This window comes from Pistacia vera, unplaced genomic scaffold, assembly GCF_008641045.1.
Source record: "Pistacia vera cultivar Batoury unplaced genomic scaffold, PisVer_v2 Contig341, whole genome shotgun sequence".
Taxonomy (NCBI): Eukaryota; Viridiplantae; Streptophyta; class Magnoliopsida; order Sapindales; family Anacardiaceae; genus Pistacia; species Pistacia vera.
This window is the reverse complement of record NW_022196159.1, coordinates 291,365-313,598: the sequence shown is the minus strand read 5'-3', so window position 1 is coordinate 313,598 and position 22,234 is coordinate 291,365. Positions and strand designations below refer to the sequence as shown.

Genomic DNA, 22,234 nt, shown 5'->3' with positions numbered 1-22,234 from the left:
CAAATTTAGAGGGTTTAAAAAAAATTGAATAATATTGAAAGTAGTATTCCCAAAAATGAGAGTTTTTGGGTATTTTACTGTTTAACTTTTTTGGGAATACTAAAAGTAGTATTCCCAATTTTGAACCAAACGAAGCCCTGATTTTTGGGAATACTACTCTCAATATTATTCAACTTTTTTTAAATCCCTTAAATTTGATAATTTAATTAAATACCCTTAAATATTTTTCTAAAAATTGCAAAAACACCCCAATAATCCATATTTACCAGATTCCGGCCACCACTGCCGGAAAATGGTCGGAATCTGTTAGGATGATGCACTACCGGCTGAAGCTGGCCAGTAGTGCGCCGATCTAGCCTTTTCCGGTCAGATCCACGGTGGATCTAGCCGGAAAAGGCCAGATCTAAGGCCAAAGATCTGGTCGTAATAGTCGGTAACGACGGCCAACAAACGGTCGTCGTTGATGGTCAACAACGACCATTTGTTGGCCGTCGATGACGAGTAAATACAGCCAGATCTGGCTAGAAAAGGCCATATCTAAGACCAAAGACAGTCAGATCTTTGGCCGTAACAGTCGGTAACGACGGCCAACAAACGGTCGTCATTGATGGTCAACAACAACCGTTTGTTGGCCGTCATTGACGAGCAAATACGGCCAGATCTGGCCGTAGATCTGGCCTTTGCCGGCCAGATCCACCGTGGATCCGGCCGAAAAAGGTCATATAGGTGCACGACCGGTAAGATCCAGCTGGTCATGCGCCGATACGACGAATCCGGCCACCCTCCGGCGGTGGTGGCCGGCTGTCCGTATTTGAGATTGGGTTGGGGGTGTTTTTGTTAACTTTTAATGTTTTATTATAGGGGGTGTTTTGTAAATAAGCAAATATATGGGGTCTTTTTTCTAATTTATAAATCCTACATCGTAATACCTGCCCAATTTAACTTTTTTCAACAAACTTTTCTCAAAAACACGCAATTGCGAACCAAACGAAGCCCATGGGTAATCTTCAAATTCACTTGTTAGAAACGAAGTTGCAGTCAATTTTATGATAATGTTTTTCAGTAATGATTGAAGGTAATCACAAATACTGAAATACCCCACATCACGGGTCAACATGAAAGACATTGGAAAATTCTGAACGCTAAGGATTGCTTAAACACAAGTAGGTAATCAACTCTTTTGAACTATGCATTTGATCTCATTGGAGCAGTCTTTATTGCCCATTTTCTTCCTTGCTTTACTATCTCTCTCAATCTTCTTGAAATCATCTACTGCAGGTGATACCATAACTACAAGCCGACCTGTGAAACACCCTGAGACTATCGTTTCTGCTGGTGGAATATTTGAACTTGGATTCTTCTCTCCGAAAAACAATTCCAATTACCACTTAGGAATATGGTATAAAGAAGTTTCTCCCCGTAGGGTTGTATGGGTTGCAAATAGAGACTACGCAATGTTAAACTCTTCTAGCCTGAGCATCATCTCTGATGGAAACATTGTGATTTTGGATGGCAGATTGTCTTACAGTGTGACAAACATTTCAGGTGGCAATAATGATTCCACTGCAAGGCTATTGGATACGGGGAATCTTATACTGGGAGGCAACAACTTGGAGGTACTTTGGCAAAGTTTTGACAATCCAACTGACACTCTTTTACCAGGAATGAAGCTTGGACATGATCCAGCGAGTAAAAAAACGTGGTCCTTATTATCTTGGCGAGGTGTACACGATCCTGCTCCCGGTGATTTCCGTCTGGAACTGAATGCCGGGCAATTGATTATCAAGCAAGATTCTAAGATATACTGGGAGGGTAGTAGACAGCATTTTAGCTTACAGAATGTCTCACTACGTCGTGAGTGGCCGGAGTATGCAGTTTTCAGTGAAATCAACACTTCTACAATTTCCCATATATTGTTAGACGAATCAGGGCAGCTTAAACTGCAGTCATGGACACCAGAAGCTCAACGATGGTTTTCTGATTATTCTTCCAAGTGTGGTTATGATGGTGGATGTGGAGCTTTTAGTATCTGCAATGAAAGTGCCGATATACCATGTCGCTGTTTGCGAGGTTTCGAATCTGAACAAGGTTCTTGGACGCAGGAATCTATGGAAGGGATGCTGGCCACTGAAGGCTGCAAGAGAAAAACTAAATTGCAGTGCAGGGACAATAGTCTTTCAGAGAAGGATGGCTTTATAAATATCTCTAACGTTGAGTTTCCTAGTAATGCAAAGACTTTAGATTTTCGGAGTGCCGAGGAGTGTAAATCAGCCAGCTTGGGCAATTGTTCTTGGAATGCCTACGCTTTTGATGAACGTGGGTGCTTGGTGTGGGATGATTTCTTTGATCTGACGAAACTTTTAGATGGTAATAGTAATAGAAGAACTTTTTATATCAAACTTGCTGCTTCTGAGTTGATTGCCAAGGGTAAGGACAATGTAAACTATCATCGGTTATTATTTATTTGTGTACTTGCTTTTGTAGTGTTTTCTTTCTCTCGTTTAGTATTATATTTTTCAGTTTTTCTGGAAAGCAACACCTGCCACTGCCGACTTTTCACCAATTTGTCAATCAATCTGTATCTTTTATGGCAAATATGTATACAATGTTTGTTCTAATCTGCCTTTTTACTTCTGATTTTGTAGACAAAAACTCGAGCAATGGAAGTTCAGGGCCGACGATGAATAAGGAAACAAAGAGGCAATTATGGATAACTGTTGCATTGATCATACCTCTGATAATGGTCACTTTGCTGGTTATTCTTTATTTGAGGTGTAAGTTCAAAAAGAAAGGTAAGACTTTCCCAAAGCATGATTCGAGCAGTGAACTGCCAGAACTACCTTAAAGCCTTATTTTCATTTTTCTTCACTCTTTAGGGGAGGATCTGATGCTTTTTGATTCGAGTGCGGGCCTAAAAGCTGATAATTTGGAGCTTACAGAAGCAAATAAGCTTGGAAAAAGTAGTAAAAAGGCAGTTCAATTGCCATTATTTAGTTTTGCGAGTGTTTCTGCAGCAACAGAGAATTTCTCTGCCAGAAATAAGCTTGGGGAGGGTGGTTTTGGACCTGTTTACAAGGTAAGATTTATATCGTCACAGCAATAACATTAGGCCAATTATTAGACTATCTTATAACAAGAACTACTATGTCAGGGGAAATTATTGAAAGGAGATGAAATAGCTGTGAAAAGGCTTTCAAGAAGTTCTGGACAAGGATGGGAAGAGTTAAAAAATGAAGCACAACTTATAGCCAAGCTCCAACACAACAATCTTGTTAGACTCTTGGGCTGCTGCATTGAGCAAGATGAGAAGATACTAGTCTATGAGTACATGCCTAATAAAAGCTTGGACTTCTTCCTCTTTGGTTTGTAAATCTCTCAGCTCGAAACATATATTTGATTTTCTGGTTCCCTTTTCAAGGGCTGCATTGATTTTTTTACTAACGTCTTCTACATTTGATATATATATCAGATCCACCAAAAAGCAAGTTATTAGATTGGGAGACACATGTTTATATCATCGAAGGGATAGCTCAAGGACTTCTTTATCTTCATCAATATTCCAGATTGAGAATTATCCACAGAGATTTGAAGGCTAGTAATATTTTGTTGGACATAGATATGAATCCTAAAATATCAGATTTTGGGATGGCAAGAATTTTTGGAGGGAACATGCTACAAGCAAACACTAATCGGATAGTTGGGACTTAGTAAGTAAATGAAGCATCTAAAGTGAAAACTCTCAAATATATGCCACATAAAAGCCACCTAATATATGCTATGCATAAATTTCATGACCATGGGTCTACTAATTATCTTGAAACAATATTTCAATTGCAGTGGATACATGTCCCCAGAATATGCGCTGGAAGGCTTATTCTCGATAAAATCTGATGTCTTCAGCTTTGGAGTATTGTTGCTTGAGATTGTGAGTGGCAAGAAGAACACTGGTTTTTATCAGACTGACTCACTCAATCTACTGGGTTATGTGAGTAAACATCCAATCACAAACTTTTGTTAATCATGTGATTTGATTTTCCCTTTGAACTGATACTATTGTAAATTTGTGTCTGTGGATGTTTAAGGCATGGGATATGTGGACAAGTGACAGGGGATTGGACTTAATGGATCCAGTATTAGAGGATGCTGCCTCCAAGCATATTCTGCTAAGATATGTTAACATTGGGCTGCTTTGTGTTCAAGAAAGTGCAGAAGATAGACCCTCCATTCTGATGTTGTCTCAATGCTTATTAACGAAAATACAGTGCTACCTTTTCCAAAACAACCTGCTTTTTCACATATAAGAAGCGGGGCAAATTTAAAGCCAGTTTTCGGCAAAAGAGAAAAATGTTCAGTCAATGATGTAACTGTTTCGATTTTGGAAGCCCGTTAACGTCTGAGGACTTCTCAAGGTAGTAATTAATTTCATCTCCTGAGTATATTTTGTGTAACTGGCTATTGGGAATGGGACAACAGTCAACAGGTTGAATTTGGGACATCTCACATTCACACTTCCAATTCCCAAGTTACTAGCCATTCTTCCATAAAAGAATACCAAACTAAGTTTCATATTGAATACTTCACTTATTAATCCAAAACTCCTTTCGTTCTGTTTCAGGTTATATAATAGTGTGCCGTGTAATCTTGAACTAAGTATTAGATGAACTGTAAAATTTAGATTTTAAACGTTTAGGTCTGCGACCTGGCAAAGGAAAGACAAAATGCTTGAACTGCTGGATAACCTATACAGAATTCATTTGTAAAACACGATATGCATAGATGCATATATTACTTTGTATTGAAAATAATGCAGCAGATCGACTAACTATAGACTCTATCATATTCATGCAGGGCGTTGAATCGTCTGCAGTTCCTGCACCCCAGAAACCTGTTAGGAGTAATATGTACATTACTTTTATAACTTAAGGGTATTTTGCTTTCTCTTTACTCTTTTGTATTCAGTCTTTTGTCAATTGCAATGTGAAAACGCTAGTCTCTCTTTCACACTTCTCTTTGAATCTCTGAATTCCATTGAATATACTAAAAAAACCCACCTTTTGATTAGGAAGAATTCGAAGAGAGACAGGTAACTGTAGAAATTGTTCAGCAAATGGTGTAACAATGTGTGTGGTCACGAGTTGATAAGAATTTTTTTTTATTTGTTTTTTACCTTGATGCACAAGGTGTTCCTCTGAGATCAAGGATAATCCTCCATGATTTAACTGAAATGAATTGAGTCCATATGTTTGACGAATCACATTAATGATATTCCTTGTACATAACATTATAAAGTACGAGTAGCCAGCTCTGTTTCAATGTGCATTGTCCCGAGCGCACTAGAAACTAAAACAAAGGACACATCTTGGTTATTGACTTGCAGATGTGCCACCAAAAACCATTAATTTTGCCCAGACACACAATCTGCTCCTTTTGTTTGTTGATTAGGAAAATCAAATCAAACCAGAGCATATCATTATTTTGGTATTCTCGGTTAGTATTACGTCTATGGAAGCTCACTAGAAGCTGCAGCTCTGTCCTTTTACTTTTTCAAAATAAATATTAGTGTATATTCCAACATTGACCAAAACAAAATTCTCATACCAGTAATGTGTAACAGACAACTTGTGGCACCCACAAAGCAAAAGTTTCGTTCGTATTGTTGACCATGAGAAATCACTTTTCATGCCAATTTTTCTGCTTTAGCTAGATCAATTTCAAAACGAACTGTAAGGGCAGTAAGGGGATAGCGTGTGCCGTGAAGGACCTTGTTCAACTATGCTTCAGCCTCCAAGAATGTCTTGATAGCCTTAAAAATCACAGCCGAAAATAATTTCCTTTCGTTATAGTCACCTTTGAGGTGTCTGCACAAATCTTTAATGGCTAATGCAAAGAATATGCCAAGTAGGAGAGTTTGTTCTTTAACCGTTTGCTTGCTGATATACTGTTTATTTGTCATGCAGTTCACCATTTTGTTTGTGGTGGATGCAGTCACAGATAACATTTCTGAAGCACAAGAGATTATAATTGTCGGGTTGTTTGTCTGCTTATAATGTTGTATACTTTTCTGTATTGTTGGTTGTATCTGACATGATCCCCAAAATACTTGATTTTGGCATGGCAAGAATGTTAGGTTTACAAGCAAATACTAATCAGATTGTTGGAACTTAGTAAGTGAATGTAGACTATTGAAAAGTAATTTAGCTGTTAAGGTCTCTGATTGTAGCCATGCAAGTATGAAGCATATGAAGGAATTCATGCAGCTTCATATATATAAGCAATGCAAAGGCCTGGCCTAATCTTTTGGATGTATAAATGATTATCACATTCACGGGTTACGATTCCCTAAAGAGTTCATTTAATCATCCTGGCTTCGAACGATCAAGGCAGCACATCAGTTTTTAGCTAATCCCTGAGCCTCTTTTTTTTTTCTTCTCGTCATTGTCTTGCCCTCTCTCCACTCTCCTCTTCCTTAATTTATTTTTTGCTTTTGGGTGTAACTCACCCACCAACCCACTTGACTTTATTTTATTTATTCTAGTTTGGCTTAACATGTGGGACGCACTAAGCGCTAGAAAGGGGAACATATTTTAGAATGGAGAAAAATGTTGTAAGGCGTACTCGGTTGTTAACTTTAGGATGATAGAGATTAGTTAAAGTATGCATAAATTAGTTTAGACACCACATAAAAAAAAAAAAAAAAAAAAAGCTATAAGGGACAAAGTTATAATCAAACACAAATAATTGTCGGGATTTGCGACTAAAATATAACTGTTATGCAACGGAAACATAAACTCTAACGCTAGCTTATTGAATATAATAATACAAGTAATAAAGCATAAATAAATTGTCAAAATTAAATGCAAAAATAAAGAATACCAGGAATTAACGAGGTTCGGTATTAAAACCTATGTCCTCGGGTGCTGCAAAAGAAAACTCCACTATCTCCAAAACATTACAAACTTTTGGGCAATACAACAAATACCCAAAACAAATGGGAGATACAATAAAACTTACAAACTAAAGGATCCTTAAAGAAAGAACCCTAAACAAAAGAAGTATAATGGAATTACAATTTGGGATGCCTAATAACAATGATATGAGTCCTTATATATAGGCCCCAAAAGTTTCTCACTTTTCAATCCTAATCAATGTGGGACAAACAACCTTTTCTTGACCTATTACATATAAGTCCCTAAACCTTTCTCCATTATTATTTATGCCCCATGTGATTTTGCTAAACGCCATTTTTCAACAATAACAACACATCAAGGTTAAAACTAACATGTGCTATATAAAATTAATGAATATTAATTACAAAATGAAAATTCTGACACCAGTAATGTGAAACAGACAACTTGTTGCACCCAAAGTATCTTTCCTGTTATTGATGCATTAGAAAAGTCGTTACTGGTGAGTAATTATGCTTTGGCGGCAATATAAAATAGATTTCCTAGTCCCATAAGCCGTGAAGGAACACATTCAATTACGCCACAGATAAAATAAATATTACATTTGGAAGTAACTAGTTATGGTTGCCTTGTATAGTTGGTGATCCGTTATAAGCACTCATTTTATTTTTAGTCTTCTGTGACTGTGACTGGTGTCCGCACAAATTGTTAATGGTCAATACAAAGAATATGTCAAGAAGGAGAGTTTCTGTAACCAATGGCTTGCTGAAATTCTCTTTCTTTGTCACCCAGTTCACCGTTGTGGTGGATGCTGCAGTTTCTGATAGCATCACACGAGGACAAGGGCTAAAAAGCCCAGAGACCATACTATCTGCAGGTAAAATTTTTGAGTTGGGCTTTTTTCCTTGAGATATTTTTAAATATGTGGGAATATGGTACAAGAATACTACGGAAAAAACTATAGTATGGGTTGCCAATCGAGATCAGCCCTTAACTGGTAAGTCAACCATACTTACCATCAACAGTGACGGAAGCCTTGTCATTGTGGATGACAAGATCAGTTACAGGGTGAGTGACAGAGTCTCAGGCCAAAATGCAAGTGCTATTCTCTCAGATTCAGGGAATTTTATTTTAAGAAATTGGAAAAGACATATTGTGGCAGAGTTTTGATTATACTTTGGATGCCTTTCTTCTTGGAATGGAGATTGGTTATTGCCGAAAAACAGGAAAAGTATGGTCATTAACATCATGGAAAGATGAAGAAGACCCTAGTGTTGCCGTTGCTGTAGTGAAAATGGATCCAAAGCAACCGAAGGAGCTTTATCTTATGAGGGGCTCTGAAATGCTGTGGAGGACGGGGGTTTGGCACGAAGGTGGATTCTCCACAATGTCTGAAACGGGAGTAATTGATTTCATCATTTTAAGTTTTTACAACACTGAAAATGAGACATACTTCGGCTCTTCTCCAAATGAATCTTCTGTTGGTTTTGAGCTGGAGAATTCTAAGGAAACTGCAGTGAAGTTAAATCACAAAACATAATACGTGAATAGTCTAATTTCATTAAGCAGCAAGGCAAAAAAATATACATGGTTCACAATACTGTTGCACCTACTCTGCAACAGGTTTTACAATAAAAAATCATCAGCCATACTTTGCTAACAACTACTAAGACATCACATTACAACATAAACACCCAATCAACATCAGATTTACAGCTGAATTTACCTAAGTTGTACATTACATTAATTAAAGAAATTCAGTTCCATTGTGTTACAGTAGAACCAAAACAGCAGCAGAACTTCAAATTTTGCCGCCAAGCTTGCAGCTCCAGATTCCAAAATGTGACCACCTTCATGAGTTTCCAGCATAGTATCATCATGATCAACACTCCTCCTTGATATTTATGCTGGAAACTCCAAGTTTAAGTCTGAATTCTTCAAACTTGGACTTATTCAATCCCTTGGTCATAATATCAGCAACTTGGTTCTCTCCCAAGCAATGAACCAAACTAATTTCTCTGTTTTGCTCAGCCTCTCTCACAGCATGGTATTTAATCTTGGTGTGTTTAGTTCGACCATGGGGAATAGGATTCCTAGCTTTTGCAATAGCTGACATGTTATCACAATAGATAGTAGTAGGCTCACCTTGGTTCAATCTCAAGTCCCCCAAAATCTTTCTCAACCAGATTGCCTAGTTTGTAGCAACAGCGGTAGAAATGTATTTTGCCTCAGCAGTAGATAGGGCTATTGTCTCTTGTTTTTTGGAAAGCCAACTGAAGGCACCATGATTGACAAAGAAAACATACCCAAAAGTACTTCTCATGTCGTCAACTGAGTCTGCCCAATCATTGTCTGAATAGCCAACTAAACTAAAATTTTCAGCCCTTCTAAACCAGATTCCCAACTTAGCAGTGCCCTTAATGTACTGTAGCACCCTCTTTGCAGCCTTGTAATGCACCTCACTTGGCTTGCTCATAAATCTGGATAGGAGGTTGGTGGTATACATCATATTAGGCTTGGTTGCTGCTTCTATAGACACCTTCCTCCACCTTCTTGGCACCATCTTCCTTGCTCAGCCTTTGGCTAGGAATCAGAAGGATATCAACTGGTTTACAATTATTCATATTGAACTTCATTAGCATACTTCTTTTGACACACAAATATACCATTTAAGCCTTGGTATATTTCCATGCCAAGAAAGTAGCTCATTTCACCCAAATCAATCATATTAAATTCCATCTCCATTGCCCTTTTAAATTCTCCCAACTGATTAAGGTTGCTTCCAGTGACCAGGAGGTCATCAACATATAGGGAGACTATTATCACTTCACCATTTTGTTCTCTTACATAAAGGGTGTGCTCATTTGGGCTTTTAACATATCCTAGCTTACACAAATGGTCATTGATTCTGTTGTACCAGGCTCTAGCGGCCTGTTTGAGGCCATACAGGGCCTTCTTGAGCAAATAAACCTTCTCCTCCTTTCCCTTAAATTCATACCCCTCTGGTTGCTCAATGTAGATTTCCTCATCAAGCCATCCATTGAGGAATGCAGACTTCACATCAAATTGGAAGATTTTCCACTTAAATTGAGCTACCAATGCAAGGAGAAGCCTAATGGTGTCATGTCTTGCCACAGGTGCAAAAGTTTCTGAAAAATCAATCCCAAATTGTTGTGCAAAGCCTTTGACAACAAGTCTAGCTTTGAGTTTATTCACATCCATCAGAGTTTAGCCTCTTTTTAAATATCCATTTTACTTGTATTACTTTCTTGTTCATATATGTCATGCAGAGACCTGGTGCCCCAGACAAGTATTTCATCCACTTCGTCTGGATTCAATTCTCCATTCTGGTTCTATGGATCTTTGTCATGCTGGATGCTTGTCCTTCTCTCAACTTGCTTTCTCTCCCAATTCCATGTAGCTCCTTTATCTACTTTGATATCCCTACTAATCACAATCCTTTTGGTGCTTGGATTGTAGATTATGTAGGCCTTGGACTAGACTGCTTACAACCATGCATTTTGAGACCACAAACTGCTGCTCAGTACTCTTTTGTGTCTGTTGGGAATTCTCCATTGATTGAACTTGCTGATCCTGCTGGTTCCCCATGTTCTTGCACATTCTTTCAATGTGCCCAAATTGTTTACAAGACCTACATTGTATGCTAGGACTGAACCAACATCTGTTTTCAGAGTGGTTCTTTTTCTTGCAATGAGGACAAGAAGAAAAGGTTCTTGTACCTGCATTCTTTCCTCCTTGGTTGTTAACTTTCTCTTTTCCCTTCTTCTCTTCAGCATACCTCCTGTTTTCACCTTGAAATCCCCTTTTTTTTGGCTTGCTAAATTAGCTCCCTTACTTAAATCTTCCTGCCTCAGCAGCCTCCTTTGCTCTTGTGCTTGAAGGGAATGCACAAGTTCAACTAGGCTGATTTGGGATAGGTCTTTGGAGTTTTTAAGTGAGGAGATCTTTGCTTCAAATCTCTTGGGTAGGCTGACCAAAACCTTCTCCACAATCCTCTGATCAGTCAACTCCTCACCAAGTAGCTTAATCTTATTCACCACATTCATTAGTCTATCCACATACTCCTTGACATTTTCAGTTTCTTGCATTTTGAGCATTTGAAACTCTCTTCTCAAGTTTAAGACCTGCATGTTTTTTGTTTGACTGCTTCCCCCAAACTCCTCCTTGAGCTTATCCCAAGCTTCTTTAAGAGTATCACATGCCATAATCCTGGAGAAAACCTGGTCAGTTACTGCTGAATGGATGCAAGAGAGTGATCTTGGAGCCTTTGCTACCTCTTCTTCATGAATCCTTATCTGATTCAGTGTTGGGTTTGCTCCAAGCTGAGGGATTTGTCTCTCTTCCTCCACATATTGCCATAAGGCATGGCCTCTCAAGTAAGTCTTCATTTTAACAGCCCAAACATAGTATTGCTCACCATTGAAGATAGGTGGAGAAAGAGGAGTTGGGTTTGTTGCCATGAAGAAGACCTTTAGGGGAGTTGAGCTCAGTCATGAGGTTGTGTTTTGGTCTTGAGACTCACGGTGGCTTTGATACCAAATGTTGGTTTTGAGCTGGAGAATTCTAAGGAAATTGTAGTGAAGTTAACTCACAAAACATAATACATGAATAGTCTAATTTCATTAAGCAGCAAGGCAAAAAAATATACATAGTTTACAATACTGTTGCACCAACCCTGCAGTAGGTTTTACAATAAAAAATCATCAACCATAATTTCCTAACAACTACTAACACATCACATTGCATAAACACCTAATCAACAATAGATTTATAGTTAAATTTACCTAAGTTGTACATTACATTAATTAAAGAAATTCAGTTCCATTGTGTTATAGTAGAACCAAAACAGGAGCAGAACTTCAAATTTTACCGCCAAGCTTGCAGCTCCAGATTCCAAAATGTGACCACCTTCATGAGTTTCCAGCATAATATCATCATGATCAACATCTTCTATCATGAGATATCAAATTGATAGTAAGTATGGAGCCTCAGACTAAAGGTATGGTTGAAAAGTATTGATGGCTAGTTTGATTACTAGGTTGAACCAACTGAATGTGCTGCTTCGTTGGTCCCTTTAGTATCTGTCCTGAGATATTTTTATGCAGCTGTCAGTGCCTACATGGTTTTATACCCTAAAAAAACTGGAAAAAGCAAGATATATCAGGTGGTTGTTTGAGAAGAACACCATTACAGTGTAAGGATAGCAATTCTTCTAATGGTAAAAAAGACATGTTCTGGAGGATGAATGATGTAAGATTTCCCTTAAGACTAGAAGAATCAACTGGTCTGAATGCAAAGGAATGTAAATTGGCTTGCTCAAATAACTGTTCCTGCACTGGGTATNTGACCTCAACCTCACGGGATCACACCCTATTTTCATGACGGTAGATTTTTTGTATCTACAGTGGCCTAAAAAGGCCATATCGATGCCCTATCAGCCTGATCCAGCCGCAATGCGTCGTAACGCCCTTTCCCAGCAGGTTTCCGACGATGGTGGCCGAGATCTGGGAGGTTAGGTAGGTAGGGGTGTATTTATCAAATTTTTAAATCTTTTGTTGGTCTATTAAACGATCGTAATAAAAGGAACTTCGTTTACACAGGGTCGCTTAAGCGATCATAGATATCGCCCATTGACAGGTTTTGCACAATCCTTCACCTTGGTCAATTTCGGGTAAGTTATGGACAAGGTTTTTGTGTTTGAGTTCCTGGAGGGCATGATAATGGAAACGTCCAAATCTCCTATGCCACAACTCTGAATCATCTATCCTAGCTGAGTGGTTTTGAAAGACAACTTTTCCCCATTCTAGAGAGAAACTTTTTCCTTGCATCTTAACCTTTATCAATTCAATCCCATCACCCTCTAAGATAACACAAGTAAAGTCCTTGAAATGCAGAGAACAATTTTTCTCTAGCATTTGTCCTACACTAAGTAGGCTTAAACTAATTTTAGGCACAAACAAAACATATGCTATATGTTTAATACCTGTCTTGGTTTGGACAACTATGTCACCTTTGCCTTTCACCTCCAGCAGCTCACCATTTCCCACCTTCACTTTGGATTGATAGCCCTGATCCAAGTTCACAAAATTGCTGGCATTTGGCGTCGTATGGTTGGTGTAGCCACTATCAATCAACCACACATCAGGGCTACTTGCAACCATGCATTCCGAGACCACAAACAGCTACTCAAAACTCTCTTGTGTTTGTTGGGAATTCTCCACTGCTTGAGCTTGTTGATCCTGTTGGTTCCTCTTATTCTTGCACACTCTTTCAATGTGCCCAAATTGTTTACAAGACCTGTATTGTATGCCAGGCCTGAACCAACATCTGTTTTCAGAGTGGTTCTTTTTCTTGCAATGAAGACAAGGAGAGAAAGTTCTTGTACCTGCATTCTTTCTTCCTTGGTTGTTAACTTTCCCTTTTTCGTTCTTCTCTCCAACATACCTCCTACTTTCAACTTGAAATCCCTTCTTTTTTTGGCTTACAAACATAGATCCCTCACTTAAATCTTCCTACCTCAGCAGCCTCCTTTGCTGTTGTACTTGAAAGGAATGCACAAATTCGGCTAGGCTAATCTAGGACAAGTCTTTGGAGTCTTCAAGTGAAGAGATTTTTGCTTCAAATCTCTTGGGTAGGCCAACCAAAACCTTCTCCACAATCCTCTGATCAGTCAACTCTTCACCAAGTAGCTTAATCTTGTTCACCACATTCATTAATCTATCCACATACTCTTTGACATTTTTAGTTTCTTGCATTTTGAGCATTTCAAACTCTCTTATCAAGATTAAGACCTGCATGTTTCTGGTTTGACTACTTCCCCCAAACTCCTAAAAAAGCTTGGGCTCCTCATTCAGCTTATCCCAAGCTTCTTTAGGAGTATCACATGCCATTATCCTGGAGAAAACCTGGTCAGTTATTGTTGAATGGATGTAAGAGAGTGCTCTTGGAGCCTTGGCTACCTCTTATTCACGAATCCTTATCTGATTTAGTGTTAGGTTTGCTCCAAGCTAAGGGATTTGTCTCTCTTCCTCCACATACTGCCATAAGGAATGGCCTTTCAAGTAAGCCTTCATTTTGATAGCCTAAACATGGTACTCCTCACCATTGAAGATAGGTGGAGAAAGAGGTGTTGGACTTGTTGCCATGAAGAAGATCTTTAAGGAGTTGCATTGAGTTATGTTTTGGTCTTGAGGCTCATGGTGGCTCTGATACCAAATGAAGGTTTTTAGCTAGAGAATTCTAAGGAAAACTACAATAAAGTTAACTCACAACAACATAATTTGTTAATGGTTTGAATTCATTAAGCAGCAAGGCAAAAATATACATGGTTTTCAATACTGTTGCACCTACTCTGCAGTAGGTTTTACAATAAAAAATCATCAGCCATACTTTGCTAACAACTACAAACACATCACATTACACAAACACCTAATCAATAACAGATTTATAGCTGAATTTACCTAAGGTGTACATTATATTAATTAAAGAAATTCAGTTCCATTGTGTTATAGCAGAACAAAAACAACAATAGAAGTTCAAATTTTGCTGCCAAAGTATGCAGCTCTAGATTCCAAAAATGTAACCACCTTCATGAGTTTCCAGCATAATATCATCTTGATCAATAGTTTGGACTTCCAACTGATGGACCTATCACATTGCCTTGTGAAAGTGCCTTCCTGGAGTATGTCATGTCATTGCTCAAAAGATGTATTCCTAAGGATCTTGAGAAAGCTCTGCTTACTCACCTGGAAACATATTATTACTCAACGTCAACTTCATTTGCTCTAGGACAAAGCCATCAACAAACACTTATTTGTAGCTGCTGAAGAGATAATGGTACATTAGCTGATAGATTTGATGTACAATACTTTATCCAATTTTGTGAATATCAAATGGAAACTTCTTCCATCATTTTTGTGGTCAATTGAATGCCTGAATTTTGCTTTTCAATGTACTCAGAGACAAATTTCATGTAACCTAATATTTATCTAGAAAAGAATTATCTTTAACTAAAATGTGTCTAAGCATATACACATATTTAACATTGAGAAAGGATGAAAATTTGTTAGCATTTTGTTATGCCTGAAAAAGTAGGGCTAACGCGGAGTCTTGTCAGCATGGGTGGTCAGAACTTGGGAAGGTTCTGTGACCGTTCAGACATGGCCACGTCGCATAATGACACAAGTGGCATTCTACCAGTGCAGTGGATGAGTGCCAAGTTAGCGGATGGTTGGAAATTGTCCACGTGTCCAATCCCTGCGAGAGTCGAGGAAATCACTCGGGCAGATAAGCAATAGGACGCAGAGAAGGATTTGCACGGTACCTACCCACTTGCAGATTTAGTAATCATTACCTTGGTTTATCCCACTATAGATACAAGCCTCCCCTCTCATTTGCGGGATTAGCTAATTTCACTCTAGAATAGCTTACTCTCTCTCTCTCTCTCTCTTGTATTCATTAAACTGTAATTCAACTTGCTGAATGCAACCTGACCTTACTTTCATTAATATAATATCAGTGGATGTAGGATTTGCTTTTGAGCATTTGAACCACTTTAAACATTGCCTTTCACTTTTTATCTAACTAAATATTCTCGTATTACGTGTGACTTTTAAGTCTGCTTAGCATTTCTCACGTGCAAATAGTTAGTGTCAAAATCAAGCATCAACAGTTTGGCACTAGAAGGAGGGCTTGATTTAGTACCTGCTTTTTATCAAAAAAATCTCTGACTAATCGGTCCCACCACAGCAAATCGTAGTTTCGAATCTGAGCGAACCAACTATGGCAGTGAAGAGATCCCCTAGCTACAGGAGGACACTTCTCCCGAAGTGCCTCCAGTCTAGCAGAATATCATGGGGGATATCCCTTCAAGCTTGCGGCTTGATCTGGCCATCATGAGTTACCTGGAGAGGTTCAATAATACTTTCCAAACGGTCAGCCAAAGGCTAGACTGATTGGATCGGGTCGTGCCACCCGAATCCAATGAGGTGGTGCCACCACCAAAGACGCCTACGGGTCACGTGAAAATTCGGAAGAGTGCAAAAACCCATGCCATATACACTGCAGCGCGTTAGCGAAACAGAAAGCAAGTGGCGGCCAATAGACCCAAAGGCTCCGAGGGACTAACGAACACCGATTACACCTAGGGTAGAATACTCGTGGCGTTGCGACTCGGTGACATGTTGCAGCATGAGCCGTCCCGCGCACTCACATGGGCACTCCCACAAAAGTGCAAGGTGGGGAGATTCCTATTATCGCCAAAGTGATGACTTTGATCGTCATTGTGCAGGGGATTCCCATCATCCGCGGGTCGGTTCGTACCACCGTAGAGGTCAAGAAGATTCCTCGAACCACTCAATGCCATCACACGGCTCTAGCCAGCGTGTGTCGAGATTGGCCGGAGCTCCCGACTGAGGTGAGGAGGAGTACGATTTGTAATCTGTCCTTAACCGCAACCATGAGGATCGAACCCACATTGTGGAAAGTGGTCCCCAGATAGCTCCACTGCCTCAGATTGAGGAGCTACAATAAGCTCTGAATCAGCTTAAGGCTCAACAAAATAAGCAAGGGCAGGTCGTAGAGCTGTCTCCCTTTTCTCCGATAGTATTAGCTACCCCTCTCTTGTCAAGATTCAAAATACCTAACATGCGAGCATTCGATGGGAATTCTAATCTGCAGGATCATTTCTATGAGTTCAACAACCGTATGGAACTCTACCAAGTCTCTGACTTGGCAAAATGCCGTTGCTTAGTAGTAACCCTTACCGCCCATGCCAAGCAATGGTTTAGGTTGCTCCCAATAGGATCAGTCAGCTCGTGGCCTCAAATGAGCTCGACATTCCTGAGGTACTTCCAGGCGAACAGGAAGTTCTCAATATCGCTGAACTACCTGAGCAACATATGACAAGAGAGGGATGAATCCCTCTAATTTTATATAGATAGGTTCTATAAGGAGCTCCAGAAAGTGGCTCACACTCTTTAAGAGTCCGTTTGGACTCTCATTATCACAGGAGTTCACCCAAAAACAGACTTGTGGAAGGAGCTACAATCTGAGGATGATGTTTCCCTCACTCGCTTCTATAACCTTACTGAAAAGTACCCCTGGATTGAAAACTCCATGGCTGCGCTCAACCGCCATGACCTCGGTCCTTTGGGTAGTGCTCCCAACCGGGGGGGGGGGGGGGGGGGGGGGGGGGGGGGGAGAACAAGAGGGTTGATTGCAGATGGGCTAACGACAATCAGCAAAAAGGAAAGAAGCTGGTACTAGCCCAAGAAAACCTATGCCCTAGTTCCTCGTCAAGATAGCGACAAAAGTCAATACAATCCTCTGAATGCCTCAATATTAGACTATTCTGGATAAATCAGAGGAGGCCGATTTGTTGGAGAGCCCAAGCCATGAAGAATCCCACGTCGGCTAGAAACAGTAAAAAGCACTACCATTATCATCAGGATAATAGGCACCACACCGCTGAGTGTGGGGCCCTCAAGCAAGCAATTGAGGACTTCATTAAGCAGGGGCACTATAAAGAGTATGTCGATGACTCTGCTCCTATTCGGGAGAAAAATCAAGAGCAACCAAGAAAGAAGTGTCGTGGTCGCAAAGGTCTTTATTGAGTAGGGATCATCTTTGGAGGCCGCACCTCACACAGAACTCTCGAGGTGCTCAAGAAAGGTATGCTTGTGCAGTCCATCATGACCCCATAAGTGTGATGAGCATGATGCTGTGACCCGCCAAGGTTCACAGGGAGGAGGAAATCACCTTCTTTAAGAAAGACGCAGTGCAATTGCATCATCCCTACGATGACGCGCTCGTCATTGCGCTTAAAATAGGTCAGTGCGAGGTCCACATAATGCTAGTGGAAAATGGAAGCACCATGAACATCTTGTTCCAATGAGTCTTTGAGAAGATGAAACTGGACGAGGCAGATCTGAACCTTCCTATATCCCTCTATATGGTTTCACTAGGGATCATTTGATTCCCAAAGGGACGATCTTGCTCCAGGTCACGTTAGGAGAGACCAATGAGATGACCAAAATGACTGAGTTCTTAGTAGTTGACTATCCATCCGCTTTCAATGGCATCTTAGGACGACCTCTACTACGAAGCTTCAAAGCAGTCACTTCAATCTATCATCTAATGATGAAGTTCCCCACCCTGACAAGGATAGGGGAAGTAAGTGGATCTTAACACACATGTCGTGATTGCTATGTAAGGGCAGTATAGATGGCATGCAGGGGAAGAGGAACTCCAATCGGCATCCCTGAGTAGGCAATGGTGATCGGTAGGATCGAGTCACAGCCTAGCCCAATTGAGGATAACATGGATTCTTACATCTAGGAATACCCTTACAGTGGGCTAGTCGAGGACCTATCTGAGGTATCGGTCGATCAAAGCGAGCCGACCCGAGCCAAGCCGAGTGTTGAGAATCAGAAGTAATCTTAACCCCCAGCTCGCCAATGAACTGCTAGCTTCCTCAAGGAAAATACCAATGTATTTGCATGGACTCATGTTGACATGGTCGGGATTAGCCCGAATATTATATGCCATGCCTTGAATATTGATGGTGAGGTCAGGTCGGTCCGCCAGAAGAGAAGAGTAATGGATCCCGAGCAATATGCTACCTTGAAAGTTGAGGTAGATGATCTCCTCTTAAATGGATCCATCCGAAAGGTACTCTACCTAAGTTGTGTTACCAACCTAGTCTTGGTAAAGAAGCCTAACGGAAAATGGAGGACCTACATTGACTTCACCGACCTCAACAAAGCCTGTCCGAAGGACAACTTTCCCTTGGCAAGAATTGACTAGCTTGTTGATGCCACCTCCGGGCACGAGCTGCTGAGTTTTATGGACACCTACTCGGGATATAATTAGATTCTGATGTACACATCGGACGAAGAGCATGCCTCTTTTGTTATAGATCGGGGGTTGTATTGCTATAAGGTTATGCCCTTCGGACTAAAGAACATTGGGGCGACTTATCAACGACTGGTGAACCGAATGTTTTCCAAGCGGATCAAAAAATCAATGGAAGTCTATATTGATGACATGTTGGTCAAATCACATGTTGCTTCAGATCACATAACACATCTCGCCGAGATGTTTGGTATACTTCGGAGGTACAGAATGAAGCTCAATCCTCTCAAATGTTTGTTTGGTGTATCCTCGGAAAAATTCCTGGGGCATATGGTTAACCAGAGGGGAATAGAAATCAACCTCAAAAAGGTCCAAGCTCTCCTTGATATGAGAAGCCTGACCAATCGAAAACAGGTTCAGAGTCTCAATGGTCGAATAGCGGCTCTCAGTCGTTTCATATCAAAGGCAACATATCGCTACTTACCATTTTTTTAATATACTTAGGGCCAACAAGAAGTTCGAATGGACTCCCGAATGCGAACAGGCTTTCTAGAGCTTTAAAGAGTACCTTGGAAAGCCACCTCTTCTGTCCAAGGCTCTCCTTCAAGAAATTCTTCTTTTGCATTTGTCCGTCTCTCAGCTTGTGGTCAATGCAGCTCTAATTCGGGAAAAAGACAAGGTCCAATGGCCGATATATTATATAAGCAGATGTCTGCTAGATGCCAAAATATGGTATCCAGAAATGGAGCGATTAGCTTATGCCCTGCTGATCTCCTCCAAGAAGTTGCAAATTTATTTCCACACCCACACAATCCATGTATTGACCAACTATCCGCTCAAGTAAGTTCTCCAAAAACCAGAGGCTTCAGGTAAGTTGCTCAAGTGGGCGATGGAACTAAGTTAGTTTGATCTGCAGTACATACTGAAAGCAACCATTAAAGGGCAGGTTATTGCCAATTTCATTTCGGGGTTCTCACACCAATTGGTTAAAAAATCCGAGCAACAGGCTAGCAAATTCACCCAGGAAACCATTCAGAATCTATCGACCTGGAGCCCCTATGTCGATGGATCCTCAACCAGGAAAAGGGCCGGGGTGGGCCTTCTCCTCCTTAGTCCCGAAAGGACTTGCATCCACGGTATTCTTCGATTTGGGTTCAAAGCAAGCAACAACAAAGCCGAGTACGAAACATTGCTCGCTGGTTTACGGTTGGCCAAAGAAATGGGGTCGACCGCGATCAGTATTCACAGCGACTCCATGCTGGTTGTTAACTAAATCTTGAGTGAATATTAGGCCAAGGAAGAAAACATGGTTAGTTATCTGAAGAAAGCTAAGGTTGCGCTCGAGCCATTCAAGCACTTCACGATCATGCAGATTCCTAGAGACAGTAATTCTGTCATAGATACCTTGGCAAAAATAGCTAAGTCGCTAGACTCAGATGAACCAGAGAGTATTCCTATTCGGTTCATAGAGATCCCTAGCATCAACTTGCCCGAACAGGCATTGAATGTGACAAAATTAGTGTCCTGGATGACCCCAATTATTCAATATCTCCGAGATGGGACCTTGCCCAATGACAAGATCGAGGCAAGAACCATGCGGACTAGAGCTGATTTTTACATACTTATAGGAGATCAATTATACAAGTGAGGGTTTAGCGGCTCTCTCTTTCAATGTGTAACTGATGAGGAAGCAGACTATATCATGAGGGAGATACATGAAGGGATTTGCGGTAACCACACCATCGCGCGATCCCTCGCTAACAAAGTTGTTCGTCAAGGATACTAGTAGCCCCTACTCCAAGAGGATACCTTCAACTTGTAAAAAAGTGTGACAAATGCCAGCGGTTCGCAAACATACTGTGAGCTCTTTCCTACCAGCTGATAACCATGACCAGCCCCTGACCATTCTCCATATGGGAAATTGATCTTATTGGACCCATGCCAACTAGAAAGGGAGGGGTCAAGTATGCGATGGTCGCGGTGGATTACTTCACCAAGTGGGCCGAGGCCAAACTCTTAGCCGTGATCACTACCAAAAAGCTCACTACCCCTCAGCAGCTCCCAGTTGAGTCTTTTGCTGGGCCAAGTGCATAGCGAGCAGAGACTGCATAGCAAAGGGAACAAGGGGGTAAGTTCCATTTCATAGAAAAAACAAGTATAAGAAAGTCCTCAATAAGGACGAACCCTCTTACCTAGCTTTGCAGCTGGAACGCAATGGTCATCAGGTCCATAGGGTTGGAGGCCACGAACTGTTCAAAAGCCTCGACGAGCTGACACTTTAAGAGGGTGAACATCACCGACTACAAGTGCTCCGGGAATTGCCCCTTGGAGTCCAACACAAGTGTGCCAGCTCCCGCAACAGGTGGCGTCTCGCCCACCGTCTCTTTTCCTGCTCTCTTCTCAAGAGCTGTGGTCTCCCCTTGCCCCCTGCGTGAACCCTCAGGGGCAAGTGTAATACTGGTTACGTGCCTGGGCTGCCCTCATGAGCAAAAGGCCTAGTAAGACTGCGACCTCCCAAGCTAAATGCCTAAACCCTCTGGCTTGGACTTTGATTCCTCAACTTGCAACTGCTTCTATTTCTTGGAGTTTTAGGCCATAATCTTCTGCTTAGGACGAGTAGCTATAGGCGAAGGAGCGTTCGCTGGCTATTCGACGGGAGTTGGTGCTCCCACCAACGTTCCTTCGATAGAGGTGCCATTGGGGCTCACCACGGCTGGTCTTGTGGCACCGACCTGAGGAAAGGTGAATCCCCTGGCTCTCAACAACTTGGGCACTTTGGGTGGCATGATCACTGCATGTGAATATCGTTAGCAAAACAATTCGCTGCATGCAAAAAATAAGATTGGCTAAGGCTACAAACACTTACTCGGCAAGGATTCCAAGGTTGCTTTGGAATTAAAAAAAGCCATACTTCCTCAGGTTAGAGGTCGTCAGGAGCAGTTTTGCATCGCGACTCTAATCAACTAGAAGACCAAAAGCTGTTATTTTGTTAAAGTCAATGAGAGCCGTCAACCTGGTTGTCTTGTTTACTGCGAAGAAACGAAAGAGTTCGTTAGCAAAGATTTAAAGAAAAGAAAAATTCACCAAGCAAAAGAAGGGAAGACCTACTCGACTCCCTAAATTGGCAAATGCCATCGTAATTAAAAAAAGAAAAACTTCGTTTCATATGCCTCGACATTGCTGGGGTAATTGAATATGCTTCCCTCAATCGTAGATCGCTTCGAGAGGTAATAAAAGTCCTTGTCCTTGCTCTTTTTCAGATAATATGAGCAAGCGAGCTCTAGCACAGTTAACTCACCGAGACGATTCTCGCCACACGTGATATACATAGCCACGACTATCATATACGTGTTGGGCGTCAGTTGTAAAGTTGCGACCCCAAAGTGATCGAGGATCGACCTTATAAAGGGATGGAAGGGAATCAATTCTCCATATTTGAAGATATTCTCGGAGAT

General features: G+C 40.9%; 3 protein-coding genes across 3 annotated transcripts; 2 read left to right on the top strand and 1 right to left on the bottom strand.

Moving 5' to 3' along the window:
* The first annotated feature begins 1,187 nt into the window (after nucleotides 1–1,187).
* LOC116138475 (G-type lectin S-receptor-like serine/threonine-protein kinase SD1-13) lies at nucleotides 1,188–4,922 on the top strand. The gene is given in 9 exon segments (XM_031424188.1): nucleotides 1,188–2,427; nucleotides 2,646–2,792; nucleotides 2,877–3,076; nucleotides 3,152–3,362; nucleotides 3,470–3,707; nucleotides 3,838–3,985; nucleotides 4,083–4,224; nucleotides 4,227–4,409; nucleotides 4,849–4,922. Coding segments are annotated over 8 exon segments (2,490 nt in total). The 3' UTR covers nucleotides 4,391–4,409; nucleotides 4,849–4,922.
* Nucleotides 4,923–7,616: 2,694 nt separating this feature from the next.
* LOC116138474 (G-type lectin S-receptor-like serine/threonine-protein kinase CES101) lies at nucleotides 7,617–8,445 on the top strand. Its single transcript, XM_031424187.1, has 3 exons — nucleotides 7,617–7,782; nucleotides 7,870–7,973; nucleotides 8,068–8,445. Exons 1-3 carry the CDS (start codon nucleotides 7,617–7,619, stop codon nucleotides 8,443–8,445), a joined length of 648 nt encoding a protein of 215 aa, XP_031280047.1.
* A 651-nt stretch (nucleotides 8,446–9,096) lies between these two features.
* Nucleotides 9,097–9,468, bottom strand: LOC116138473 (secreted RxLR effector protein 161-like). The gene has a single exon (XM_031424186.1). The coding sequence runs from the start codon at nucleotides 9,466–9,468 to the stop codon at nucleotides 9,097–9,099; it is 372 nt and encodes a 123-aa protein (XP_031280046.1).
* Nucleotides 9,469–22,234: the final 12,766 nt, after the last annotated feature.